Raw genomic sequence first — 15,381 nt, 5'->3', positions numbered from 1 at the left:
AAAAAATCCATGAGATCAAGAAAAAAAGAACAAAGTATGTGAAGAGCCAGCCTACAGAGGAGAAATACTTAAGAATTTTCCAGAACTGAGTTCCAAAACATCCCTGGTACCCAACTAAATTGTTTGTGCTAAGGTTCCTTAAGAATCCTTTTCTTTCACACTCAATTCCCTTCTAAATTTCTCCTTGAGTTGAATTCAAACTCCAATATTTCTATAATTTCAAGCAATAGTTTTAGCTTATAAAGTAGTCATTTGAATTCATAAACTTGCACACAAATATCATTTGGATAAGAGGTAAGAGGGGAGGGGGTAAAAGGAAGGAATGGAAGATAAAGGATAGAGAGGAGGGCAGGGAATAAAAGAAAGACTTAGGAATGAATGAAATCTAGTTTGGGGCAATTTCAAAATAATGTTTCAAAAGCACCAAAATCTTGTTATACTGTAATATGCCACAGCACGATTGATAAGTTTACAAAAAAAAAAAATCCCAAACAACATTTCAATAAAAAAAAAGTTGTGACACATTTTCTGCTTAAGCATTCTGCTGTAATCATTCTTCTCAACTCCATTTCTTTTAAAAAAAAAATAGTAAATTAGCTCTCCTCCATCAATGCTGATACTCACAAGTTTAAGCCTTAAGGGAGTACATCTATCTCTCTGCTCTATAAACCACCTGATATATTTTGAGTCTTGAATAAATGCTGCTCAGAAATACTTTCTTTCAATCGATATTTTCTCAGTTGTCTTTCACATCTATTTGCCAACTGGGGAAATACAGACTGAAGAAAATCTCTATCTCCCCCCAGGCTGAGAAATATCTCCCACTTAAGAAACTTTGATTTCTCTCAAGGGCTAAAAATGAGCAAGTAACATCCAATTATGCGTGAAGTCACACAGCTGAGTATACATTTGAGTGCAGTATGCCAGTAAACTCCACACAAGAACAAAGCCCAACCAGACACCTGTTAGAAGGTTGATTCCTGATATCTGTGTCATAATTCTGTGTTGTCAGACTAGTTGACATTCTTTCCCTTTGACTTCCTGTTTCATATATTCTTCCTTTTCCTTTACCCCTACACAGTCTCTTCTTGTCTGCTTCTTTGTAAATTAAGAAATCAATATAACAACTCCAGTTCTCAAAACCTACCAGGTTTTAAAACCAACATGGAATTTCAGGAGCTAAGTTTGTGAAGAAAAAAAAAGAAAGAAATTCTAACCCAATTCGATACTTCATTATGCAGAAAGAAAAAAGCAGAGAGAAGAAATCTAACCAGGAGGATTTAATATACTAAGGGAATACCTCTGCTTGAGAGCACAATTACCTGGTTCCTGTATTGCTAGCAGGGAGATGTTTTAGGTTATCCTAGCCTAGAGCTTATTATTACTCACTCAGATCATCTCTCTTGGAGATCTCACCCTCTAGGACGAGACTAATATAAAGAGTTCTTGGATGGCTGGATATCACATACCTTTAATATCAGAGTCAGTTGCTGATTCTTACTTGCTTCTCTACCAGCCTTTATGTCTCTTAGTTCCCTATGAATTTCCTGTATTGGTGGTAACCTAACAAATTTGACAATGATTCTTTCCCCATTTGCCAAATTTTCCACATGCTATTTTCTTGTATTCTAGAAGTTTCTTGTATGCCTGAAGTTTCTGAGTCATTTTCATTTTAATTTCCTTAATTGGCCTTGAATAACCTCTTTTCATAGACATGACTCAGCCCTTTACATTCATGTGTTAGTACTCAGTAATTAATATTTAATAGATATGGAAGCCAAATCTAAGGGGAAAAAAACTATATGTAGTTTGCCTTTGACATTTGGTTTCCATCCTATAGCATTTCATCAGATGTTGCATACCAAACTGTCTTTTGGTCAAACTGGAATTGAGATCAGTGACCCAATTCTATACTTCATGTACTCATGTACTCTATACTTCATGTACTCATATACTTCATGTACTTCATTTACGCTCCAATAGCTATGGTATATGAATAAACCACATTCATGTAAGTCTTCACAATTTGCTCTTGCCTTTTTCTATGCTTTGAGATCAACTTCAGAAACAACCCATGACACTACTGTTTTCCTATTTCACCCAATTCCTTACCTTCTATATCAGATTAGGTAATGTATTCAGTATTTTAGATAGGTGAGCTCATCAATTCCTTACAACCAACCTTGTGAGAGACTTAGAATAATTTGCATGTCAAAATTATGAGTTAATATGTAAAGAAGACAAGATATAATCCCAGGTCTGGCCTGCTCACTAAACCCATGATTTTAATTAGTTCTGTTGTATTCAAAGAAATAGAAAACATAAAACTTTGAAATTATTTTTAAACACCTACATCTCCATAACTTCTATTAAATCAGAAACAAAGTCCTAGTATTTTATATATTTTTAATAACAATTATTTTTATTTCCATTGCAAACTGTCAGAAACATCCTTGATTTGGGTCATTGCTATATAATTCTGCATTAATTTTACCTTTTACTAAACTTACAAAATCATTTTTTTTCTTTCTTTACAAGTAGTACACACTCTTCCAAAAGATCATTCCAGGAACACTGTGGGATCTGCTGTTGACCACTCATTTGTACATCTATATATCCTCCTTTCTCTTACATATATACACACATGCCACACACACCACCACTTTCTCTTCTAAGGGAGCCTGTAGTCTGTGTGATGACGACATCAGACTACATTTTGATATCACTCTAAATCTGGTAAGAAATCCTTAAAGCAGGATGATATCGGTGTTAGGAGACTACTAATGACATGGGTTATAGTTTTTGTATTTATTTATTTTTAACAGACTATGTGATCTTGAAAACTCCATTGAACCATTATGAAACTTCTGTTGAAGGATTCATTCTAATTCATGATTGGAACCTAAATTCTTGCCCTCTCAGGAATCAAAACTGTTTCTCCATATTCAATACATATGCGAACAAGAATATCAAAGTACCTCCTAAAATTTTTTTTAAAGCGTATGTGAAACGATTGTCCTATTACATATTACACATAAGGCTGTCCTAGAATAGTTAACTTGCTCTCTGCTCTTCTTAATACCTAGTTTCTCAGTGTCAAATGGTCCTATGAAGATCAAGTTAGAAAGTCTTTGATGGTAAACTACTATAAGATTATCATGTCCAGCAATAATATAACTAAACAATCCAAAGAAGCCCTTCTTTCATATTAATCTGCAATAGAAACCACGGAAGAGCTATATGAAATTCACAAATGTAATTCTTATAATGTCAGGAAAATTCAAGTTCATTATTTTCTTTTCAGCCTAAATGGAGAAATACAAACAGATAATGACTGTCCTTGTCCAGAGGGCACATATAGAACAATGACAATGTACTCCAAATTGCAAATTTCAATTCATTGTGAAGAACCACAAAGAAGTGATTTGCACTTAATGCAAGATTTTTGAAGAGTAGTGAAGAAAACAAGTTATTTTGGACCTCTAAAGCATACTTTTATCAGACAATCTGAAGTCATTTTGCCAGTTGAAACCTAATCTAAGTCAGGATGTGTAATGCCTACAGAGATGAGTAAGACATAACCCTTGTTCTTAGAAAACAGACAATTCAGTTGAATAAATCACAGAACAATCACAATAAGAGTCGTGTCATCAAAGACTCCTCCAAAATTATTTAATGTCTCATCTTTTCACTTAGAGCAGAAGTCAAAACTGTTACAGTGCCTGCAAAGTAAGCCCATCAGGACTTATCTTTCCTACTCCAAGCAGCCTCTCCTTTGCCAGTCTTCCTGCTGTTCCTGTGCGTCTCACCCAGATTGCCCCCCAGCATACTTACTGTGATTTTCCTTCCACAAGGAGTTTGCTGGTTAGCTTTTTGCTTTATCTAGAACTCCTTTATCCATTTATAAGATCCTCTCTTCAAATATTTCAGGTTGTTGTGCAAATGCATCTTATTAGACAAGAACTTCCCTAATGACCCATGTCAAATAACAACACTTATCTTCCCTTACTTGCCTTATTTTTTTCCATAGGTTTATTACATCTGACATCAGTTTATACATTTACTGTCTTGCTTTTTACACTAGACTATAAACTCTAGTTTCATAAATCATCGTTTCATTCATTGTTCTATCTCCAGTACCTAGAACTAAGCTTAGAACCTACTAGGTGTTATATATTAGAAGAATAAATAAATTAATGCAGAATTCTAGCATGCATGCTACAATACAGTTTGAAGGATTTAAGGGGCACTGATTGTCTGCCTGGGATGCCCCATTACTTTTCCTGGATTGACTTTTCTGACTACAATACTATAAGCCAAGAAGAGGGAATTTCACAGGACCAAAGCTCCCATGCAGCCTTTAATCAATTGAGGAGCTGCAGAAGAAAAAGACTGTTAAGTTCACCCTTCAGGTAAAAGCCTGAAGTTACCACCTTTGAAAGACACAGGAAGCCAAGCCCAGAGACTACTTCTGTGCTTAACAAGAACCTCTCTGGTTTTTTTTGTTTTGTTTTGTTTTGTTTTAATGTTGTTCCGCCTGTTTACTAAGGTGAAAGCAATTAAACACTTAAAAACAACAACAACAATGATGTCATCTTTGGGGGAGAATTTAAGAATGGAATGAGAATGAGGATATCACATCTAGCTCTACTGTTAGTTTTGAGGTTGAAAATGTCCAAGAAATAGAGTGTACAGATTCTGAGGCCTGAGGGTCAGTTTTAATGGCCTGTGAAGCACTGGTCAGAGCCTGTTATTCATTTGTGTTTATAACCCATCAATTATACAGTTATACTTGAACATTGCTACTTGGGGCACTGTAAAAAGAGGCAATGTTTCTGTCCTTTGGAACTTATAATCATAATTCCATGACAACACATTGGTATTGCCTCTGGCTGAAAGCCAACATTGAAATTAACTGCCAGCATTGACCGAGAGAATCCCCATTACTAATTTTAAAATCATGGCTTCTTAGAGCAACATCTTTCTTAAATTAATAACTTCAACAAGTGGACTGACATTTGTAATTGCTTCTGACTACAGCTGTAAGCTTTGGAGTGGCATGCTAGGAGAACAAAAGAAATATAGTGCAGAGTCCCAGTTTTTAAGGATTTATTTTTACCTTTTGGAAGAAATGGGACTTGGAATAAGAAAACAAAAATAAAGCACAGCATATGAAAACTTCTTTGAGCCTGGTTAGGAATTCTACTGACTTGAATGATTCAGAGTTTGTGACGAAAAGATATTTCTTCTAGTCATTTGCTTCAGTCTTGTCTTCATTCTCCAGTATTATTTTTTTCCAGAGTTTCTTTAGCAAGAGGCTCATAGAAACTCAAAAATATCCTACCAGCCAAGACTGTTAACAAAGGTAACATTTTCTAAATTAGTAAGCTGATTCATTCATTCAGTTAGTAAATGTTTATTAGCTCTAATTCTTCCAACATTATTATATACTTGGGGCAGATACTTAACTTTTTTCTTTCCCTCACTCACACCCAAAGAAACATCTCAAATTTCAAAACATTATAGAGCAGAGTAAAACTTTCAAGATTAAGGTAAAAAATCCAGACCATTATAGCACTCATTAGCCCTGGGACTATTGACATAGCATTGGAAATTTCTGTACTTCATTTTTCACAGTAGTGGTGAAAATAGCAATTCCTTTCATTCTAACTTAATGGTAATTGTGAGAATCTGTTGAGATATAAGACGGAAATTTAATTTATAAAGAAAAAAAAACAGCAGAAAAGAGATTTGAGAGGGAAACAATGTATTTTTGCATTTATAATATAGTGTTGATATTAAATTGTCTATACCATTTAAGGAAATGCCTACCTGATTATAAATATTTTTGAGGCTAAAATGTTTTTTTTTTAATTTCTATGACAGTTATGTAAAAATAAATATAGAATTTCAATAATTCTAAACGACATCCAGTCATTTAAGAAATACTTTGTAGAATGTACATAACACCAATGAATCAGATTGAAACATTTCAATAGTTAGAGAAAAGACAATGGCATGACTCAGGCCTGAGGAGGCGTACATGATAAATGCTATCGCCCTTAAGTATGTTGTGTCAAGGAAAAAATCTAGTCAAGGACAAGCCACATTTAAGCTTGAAGAAGACATGGTTCTATACAAAGGCTCTCAGGGCTACATTTTCTGAACAACAGGGACCTCAAGGGTCCTCAGGAAGAATGAGTCATGCACCACTAAAGCAGGATACATCAGCTGGCATTCAGAACTAGGAGCAAAGTTTCTGTAAGTTTAAGCACCCTTCCTTAGAGTGTTCCAGTAAGCTGCCTTCTACCTTCACCTGTATATCGCCATATGGCTTATTTTTAAACCTATTGGTTTGTGCTCACTAGATTCAGCTTTCATTACTTTTTGGGCAACCATGAGCATTTAAAATAGTATGGAGTTTTAAAAGCAAAAGCCCAGTGTCATCTAAACCTTACCCCTACCCTTGACTAAGGAGACCATCATGTACAGCCCTGTTTTCATATCCAGAGGAAGAAGGCCCAAATAGTCTCTAAACATTGTGATGACTCACATCAAAAAGTAAGATAGGGCCCTCCCTGGTGGCACAGCAAGTTAAAGCACAGCACTAAGAAACTAAAGGCACTTCACAATGAGTTTGATCCCCACCCGGGATAGAGGTAGCCTGGCAGACCTCTCCTGACCCACCTGCTGCTCCCCTCAGCAGTGTACTTTATTGAGCTGCCTGTTCTGCACCCCACTCTGTCTCTGGGAATCCTCTCACTGCCCCTGCACCTCTGGCTTGTACCCCAGTTCTGTATGTGTAAATAAATAAATCTTAAAAAAAAAAGTGAGACAACTGTGTGCTAGATCAACTAGATGCTAGACCCTTCCTTTCCTATTATTCCATTTATTGTTATTTTTATTATTCCTATTATTCCATTCTAATTCTCTTCTTTAGTAAGGGATCACATCTTTGCAGACAATGCAAAAATGCCAGCACAAGTTGCAACATAGGTGGGACCCAATGAAAGCCACACTGTCCTTGAGGCTCAGTTTCTCGACTCCTTTATTAACCTTTTCTTTTTCTCCTTGAACTAGCTACAATCAGTAATGATTCCAGAACAGAGACAATCAAACTCTATGCTTTTAATCTATTTCAATTCTGTTTCGTGAGCTGTAAAAATGGCTGCTCATATTACCTCTTAATAATTCAGCTATTTTGTGTGCAATAATTACATCTCTCCTACCTACAGAGCTAAACTGACAAGTTCACATATTAGGATACAGGAGCCTTAAACTAACCCTTTCCGGCTGACAGTCATTCCAACCTCTGTGTTATAGTTTATATCATAGTTTTCTTTTTCAAAGACATTGTTATTTTCAGAATTTAATTCTGAGGAGAGTTCATGATAACAAATATTGTAAATTCATTCATAAAGATGAAAAAAAATTATTTAATTACTAACATGTTACTTAAAAATAAAAATGTTCTGAAGAAAAAAATGCCATATAATATCCCATACACAAACAATTATTTTTAATCTATTCCACTTCCAGATAATGTAAATACTGGATTACTGTCATGGAATAGATATTAAAGTGATTGAATTTATTAATTGTATCATCTCAGTAGATGTTCTGTTTGTGTGTGATAAGTTTCCATGATAATAAGACCTTCACAAACCTACCTATACCTCAAGGACATTTGGGGATTAAAATTTAATTTAAAACTAGGTTAAACATCTTTGAATTCTCTAGAGAAAAGGTCTAATCTAAATACAAAGAAATTATCGTCAATGTCAGTCAAAATCATAATTAGCAATTTTTTCTAGAGAACACAAACACAAAATTATTTTACTAGGTAAGAGACTATTATTATATTTATGATGAGTTTTTATAATTGCCTCTTTGAAATAGTTTCTTAAAATATCAAGTCGGGTACTCCCTGATGGCACAGCGGGTTAATGCACAGCACTAAGAAGCTAAATACACTTCAGCATGAGTTCAATCCCCGCCTGCCCCGGAGGTGACCCACATGGCATGGCAGACCTCTCCTGACCCGCCTGCTACTCCCCTCAGCAGTGTACTTCATCAGTTGGCCTGTTCTACTCCTTCCTCTGTCTCTGGTGAATCCTCTCACTGCCCCTGCACCTCTGGCCTGTACCCCAGTTCTGTATGCATAAACAAATAAATCTTTTAAAAATATATATTAATTCAAAATATTAACATCAACATGGCCAATCAGCTTGATTGAATGAGTCATATATTAAGAGCCAAGTAGGTTTTTCTAACATTTCACATTTTCTAACATTAACATTTTCAAAATTTCTAACATTTAGCAGATAAAATAATTGACATTTTGGCAATTATAAGATGGCTTGCTGGTTATAAATGTAGGGCACCAAAACCACTGCTTAAAAGGGGAGGGGGAATCAGTACTAAATATTGAACTACATATGTACACACGTGCATATATTAGCCTGATAATATATGTACATGCACACACTTACATATGATTAAATTACATTTATTCATCCAGCATCTAAAATCTATTATTTGTATATAATGCTGAGTAGAATTATACGTAAGGACATTAAAAACACTTGATTTTTCTACATTTCTCTCAAAAACAAGTATGTCATTATTTTCAATATTAAAATAGTTGTAGTAATATTTCCAAATTTAAAGTGGGAAATGCTCTGCTTCATTGTTACTGCAGTGCTAGTTTCCATGGCAACACCTTCACTTCACTGTGCTAATAATCATAGACTCTCAGTGCTGGAGGGGCTTGGAAAGTATTAACATTGCTCTCATTGCAATGTTCACTTTGGGGAGTCAGACTTCAGACTCCCAAATTCACACCTTACCACTATCAGCTTAGTAGTTAGTGTCAGAGCAGGAAGTTAATGGTGGTTCCTTTGACCGCCAAGTCAAGCACTTTTTCAAGTATACTGTACAGTTTGCCACACTGTTCTAAATCGACACTAAAATTACATACAAACACATATATACACATAAAAGCATCCCATACATATACACACACACATCATATATGTAAACACCAACATAACCAAGTGATTTAAGTCCATCTCTTTTAATAATTTTTTTCTGACTTTTAAATATTTAAAAATAAAATTTTAAAAAGAAATTTTGTCATTTGGCATTGTAAACAGATGACATTTTTGCTATGATTGTAGGGCACAAAATGAATTGCTTAAAAAGGGTAAAAATATATACTAAACAGACACTTATCTTTTTAATGTTTCCAACTGCTTGCCTAGAAATTTTCAGTGAATTTACTAAAGGTGTCTGTATATAAGAATTTGTCATAAATTAGAAGACATAAAGAAAAAATTCAATAATATGTAGGCAACTCATTTCATGTTTCAAATTGCTAACCACTGTAAGAATAAGAAATACAACACACTAAGAGAAAAGTAATTTTATTTAATCCAATTTTTAATGAGTCTAGAGCTTAGGTCTGTGTTGTCCCACACAATAGTCACTAACCTCGCAATGAATCCCTTGAAATGTGGCTAGTCAAAATTGATTTATGCTACAAATATAAAACATACCGCAGACTTCAAAAACTCTGTCCTAAAATTGAAGTGCAAAACATGTCAATTTTAAACTGATTATGATGAAGAGATTTTTCTATTTAATAAACTATTATTGGAGTTAATATGAATTGTTTCCTTCCATTTTTTTTAACATGAGGACTAGACAAAATTTTCCCCTCCCCCTTCCTCCTGGAAAGTTTTAAAATATAAATTAGTCTTGTCTTTGTGGTTCACAATTATATTTCTATTAATCATTGTCGGTGTCAGCGATTCACATGCTAACCTTCCTGTGTGAAACACTTTATTTTCCATTTCCACAAGTTCAAAATTACTCTGCATTATCAACAGTGACCTACTCCTTCAACCATTTTCTGGTATCTTCCCTCAAGGAGTAAGCTTTCCTCTGAATTCCACAACATCTTGTTTCTGATCTACCTTATATTACTCTAATGTGATACTAGAATTCAAGTTACTGGAAAAATAGGATCTGTGGATGGTTTCAAGAAATCTCTCATCCACAAAACAATTACAATAGAGCTATAGTAAAGTATAGCAAAATTTTATTAGACAGGCAATGAAACTTAATTATTTTCAGTTCACTTTCATTCAGATTTATTTCTAATTCATTTTCATGATGATACAACTATTTGAGAAATCAGAGATTTCTAAAGCAGATCTATGACTTAGCAAGAAGATACATACCAGTTGAGTCTCAGATACTGTAGAGGATACTGAAGAAAGGTTTGCCTGCAAAATTATAAACATGGTGTTTATTTAGCAAACTTTGAATGTGTACAAAATATTCAACATTTTTGAGTATTTCATTTTTAGTATTAAAATAATACATGTCAATTTTAAGATTGACATCTTAAAAGCAAATATTTACTAACAAAATTATCTTTAATATTATTGATACATTGCTTAACAATATTTTGCTGGGCATTTTATTAAACTCATTTAATAGTTAAAAACATCTCAACATAAACACAACCACAATACATCCGGAATACTTAAAGATGATGTAATACCGTATTCCTATCTATGCCATACTTTATTTAAACATATCAGTGTTGCTGGATATATTATTTATTTATAGAAAATTGAAACATGCAACAGATTTTTTCCTCAAAGAATCTTAAGAGAAAAAGTTTTCATGATTTGGGGGAAAAAATGATTTGTTTATTTTAAATTGGTTTTAAGTTACAGAGGAGACATATTGTTCCTTCCTCCTTAGTTCTGATTTTGACTTAATTTAGATCATTTCCTTTTACTAGTGTAAATGCAATGGTAAATGCCTTGGACTTTGACTGAAAATGTTTGTATTTTGTTTTTAGTTTTTATGAGAATTCTATAGGACATAGAACTCTAGGGTAATGGTTATTATCGCTCAGTCTTTTAAAGAGATTGTCACATTAGAATCTTCATTTGGCTCCTGTTACTCGAGTCAGTCTAAATGTCATAATGTGGTAGATCATCTGCGTTCGCATTTGGTTAGTTTTAAAGATTTTCTCCATGACATTCAGTTACTTCACCACAATGTGTCTGAGGGTGGATATCTTTCTGTGTGCTCTTTTTTGAAGTCTTGGTGTTTCCCTATATTTTGAGTATGTCTATCTTTCTTCATTTCTGGAAAATCCTCCATGAACAGTTCCTCAAATGTTGCCTTACTTTCATTAAATCTGATCTGTTATTAGAGTAAATATAATTCTTTTAAATATAATTCATCTCAATTATATATTTATAAACTCTCCTTTTGTATTTTTCACTTATTTATTCTGCTTTCTCGTTGGCTCCCACAAATAAACCTGCAAATTAACATATTTTTCAACTCTATACTAGTACATTTAACATGGTAAATGAATTTTATATTTCAGTGACTTTAAATTCAAAGAAATTCTATTTGGTTATTTTTCAGGTCCTTTTATGGTATCTATAACACCTCAATTATTTCAACACTCTAATTACATTAATAAATTCTTTCCAGACTTTTCTACAATTTCCCCATTATTAAATCTGCTACTCATATCTGCAGACTCTTGTTAATGTCTCTCCCCAATAATATGCATAATTCATCCTATTGCTTTTTATTCTTGATTTGGAGCTCTTCAGTTAGGGTGACTTTGGTGATGACTTCCATAGGTGCCCTCAGGGGGAAAACATCCCTGTAGTACAATTCACGTTTACTCTTGTAGGGGATATTAAAATTTTCTTTGCTTCTGCATCAGTTCCTTTTTTATTTCATTACTCTGATATTCCTAAATCAAGCGTTGCAGATCCACACATCTATCATTTTCACAGATTTGGACTCATTTTCTCATACATAGCTCTTTCACCACCCAAAAAATTAGGGTGCAAGGGTTTGTCTGTTATTCTGTTTCATGCTTAATGATCTATGTGATCTCCCAGGCTTCCAGAAAATTCTTTATAAATCTTAGACTGTTATGTAGAAAAGTTAAAACCAACGCTCTTGAAAAGACGAATACAGTGTGACTTCACTCATGAAGTACACAAAAGACAAAACAAAAACAAACCCTTAGACTCTGATGCCAGAATGATGGTTACCAGAGGAGGGAAGGAGGGTGAAACAGAGACATCTACATTTGCCAAGGTGAGAAACAGAATACCTAGAACTTTCACTGTGTTATAAACTAATTCACTGCAATTAAATAGAATAAAAAAGGAAGTCATAATTGCAACCAAAAATAAGACAAGGTAATAAAAAAAGAAACAAAACACTAAACTTTGCCTACTCACATCAAATTTCTGATACCCCCCTGTTCCACCAGAGTACTTCTTAACACTCCCTCAAGAAGCTTCTTCTACATTTTGGCATTCAGAAATCTTTGTTTTTCTTTATCTCTTTAGTATTTATAAATCTTTCATCATTATGTTTTGTTAGGTATTTTTGCATTTAAATGGGGAGCTCCACATTAGTTCAATATTCAGTTCTGAGGGAATGTGGTCAACATACAGATGCATAATTATAAATACATTTGGATCAATATGATAAAGCAGTGTTTCTAAAATATTTCTATTTTTGGAAATTGTAGATATTGTCAGGGCTCATTTTAGATATGCCAGTATTGTTTTTATTTCTGTGACATGAGTAATATAGTATGAGAGTGAAAATATACTGGTTCTTATTGGATAGCCAAGTGCATGGGGCTGTGATCCCCAGGCAGGTGACAAGGTACACGGCATCCTTCTCACACTGTGTCCAGCACTATTTTCTGTTCTTCCACTCCTTCCATTCTTCACAAGAGCTGTCAGTGCTGTTGTATTTCCTGGTTGCTGGGTGACAGTGGGGTATCATAGCTAAGTGCTCCCCATCTCTAATTGCTGTGGACCAAGTCAGTGTGAAAAGTGGTTTATGGTTATTCTGTGCTACAGAAAATTGCCCATCATAATGTCCATCTCAGTTGTTTTTCAGTTCACCTAGGATTTCATTTTTAACATGACTATGTATTTCTTCTACAACCTTAGTTTTTACCCTTTAATTAATTTTTCATTATTGCATTAATGAAAGAATCCTCTATGAATTCCCTATGTTAAATTAATAGCTTCCACTAAATATGCTGAATTAGCGCGTGATTCTTGATTAAAAAAACAGTAAAAATTTTATCTTAATAATTGTAGGAAGCTATACTTCTTAATACTCACATATTTAAAAGTGCTAGGAGAGCATAATTTAAAAATCACTACAAGAAAAAAAAATTATGACTGTATGATGATGGATGTATATCTGATATACTCTGGTAATTACTTCACAATAACATAAATATTATTTCACACACCTAAAATGATCATCATGCTATATGTCAATTATACTTCAATAAAAATAATTATAGGACTTGTTCAATTTAACTACATTACCAATATCTTCCAGTATATTGTCATTATTGCTAAATGATACCAAATAATCACAAGGGAGAAAGATAAAATTCTCAAGCAAATAACCTATTCAAATTAGGGAAACTCCCAAGTATCCATAAGGCCCAAATTCATTCACTGGGAATCATGTCACAATAATAAGACAACTTAGATATCCCAGCACATTTTTTTTTCATCTAGGATAATTAACTTCTTAACACTATTGTGAGAAAGTGTTTTTAGAGAAAGGACAAAATCAAATGTAAGCTCAGGATGGAGTAATATTATAAAGTCAACAGAGGAATTTTCCCTCCCAAAGTAATAATAAGAAGAATTAGCACAAATACAATCAGCAAATTATCACAAATACAATCAGGATCTTTCAACCAACCTAATCATTTCAAACTCTTTGAGAAGCCTTCATCTATATGCCTAATGTAGGTCAATGTTTTTATCTAATAATGTGGCCACAGTTTTGTTATCAATCACATCACACTTATTTTCCAAAAGTGAAGAAATATCATTTGGTGATCTGAGCCTGGAACAGTGAGTGGAGATTGGGTACTATATTTCATCCACTACCTAATAGTCAACTAAGATAGATAAAAAGCTTGAGGTATATGAACTTGAGTTTATAACATTAAATTTGAAATTGAATTTAAATGGCACAAAATTTTTAATCATTCATATCTGTCTATGTAAATACATGAAGAACAACATGAGAGATGCTGTAAAGATAGCTCTGTGTCAAACAAAGCCCCAGAATTTATATTCTACAGCCTTTGACATTAATTAAATTACACAAGAAATGAAAGAGGGTGGGAACTAGGCAGTATATTATCATAAAATAAAAATGAACAAAACTGTCAAAAATTGAGAAGTGCAAAATTTCTTCAAAAGAATCTGTGAGTCAAGTTACAAGAAAGCAAAGACTAAGCAGAGAAATGAGGATTTGAATTCCACTGAAAATTAAATTGCTCCATAAGGCCACTACTGTGCCAAAGCAGCTTTGGAGAAACTACATTCCTTTTCCAATGACTTTTTGATTCCAAAAGCTACTAAAACATAATCAAGCTCCTTGGTCACTGCCTAGAGTTAATTTTCCTTGCAATCTGCTCCCCCACTCTTGACAAATGTACTTTTAGCTGGCATCTTCTAGCAGAATTCTCTTGAAGAATGGGATGAAATCAAGTCAGATAAAAAGTGTTAAATAGTTGTTTTTGTCATCTGTTCTCTGTACTTCCACTTTGGACATGCATTCTTCCCTTTCAGATATCACATCCCTAAATATAACATGCAGTTCAATACCCTTAAAATGTCTCTTTTTTGCCTTTTCCTTGTTGACACTACATGCCCTGTTTTGTTTTGTTTTTTTTTTATGGTACTCTAATTAGTATAATATGTTAAATGAACTATGTTCTTCTCCAGAGCAAGACTGAACTACAAATAAGCAAAAGGAAACACTCAAATTATTAACTGAGCACATAATAATCACTGTTAAACCTGGCATTGAGGAGGTATAAATTTATAAAATTATCATACATTGTCTTCTTAGCCAGAGAGTGTTCCTATTACATTTATATACAAATAATACAAATTTTTACAAATTTTTATATAAGGCCCTACGCAAGAGAATGAATCAGTGGTAAGAATTTTACCAATGCCTTAGAGAATATTAGACACTAATTCCACTAGGAGAAGTGGAAATCACACTTTTATGGCTTTGAAATGTTTTATTCTATTGGTAGACCTTACGATGTATGAATATCTCATTAACATCCATATTATAAGTCAGAATTGTATCCCCAAAGATCCAAATACAAAAAGTGGATTGGAAATATTTAGATAGCTTAATTCTTTATGCCAGAAAATGATGATTACAATTTTTCCTAAACATGTTTAATAGGTAGAATAGGAAGTCATAGTGACCAGTGACAGTGATAGTTTATATGTGCAGTGAGCAGATTAA

General features: G+C 33.7%; 1 protein-coding gene across 2 annotated transcripts in view; it reads right to left on the bottom strand.

Annotated features, from left to right (window-relative positions):
- Positions 1-15,381, bottom strand: part of MLIP (muscular LMNA-interacting protein) — a 124,766-nt gene that overhangs the window by 52,849 nt on the left and 56,536 nt on the right. For both annotated transcript variants that reach the window (XM_012722763.1, XM_012722760.1), the window contains one exon: positions 10,245-10,289. In XM_012722763.1, coding sequence (XP_012578217.1) covers positions 10,245-10,289 — 45 coding nt within the window. The remainder of the gene's footprint in view (positions 1-10,244; positions 10,290-15,381) is intronic.

The sequence above is a fragment of the Condylura cristata genome, unplaced genomic scaffold, assembly GCF_000260355.1.
Source record: "Condylura cristata isolate star-nosed mole 26May11 unplaced genomic scaffold, ConCri1.0 scaffold00001, whole genome shotgun sequence".
Taxonomy (NCBI): Eukaryota; Metazoa; Chordata; class Mammalia; order Eulipotyphla; family Talpidae; genus Condylura; species Condylura cristata.
Note: the sequence above shows the minus strand (reverse complement) of the source record. Positions and strands in the feature narration are given on the sequence as shown.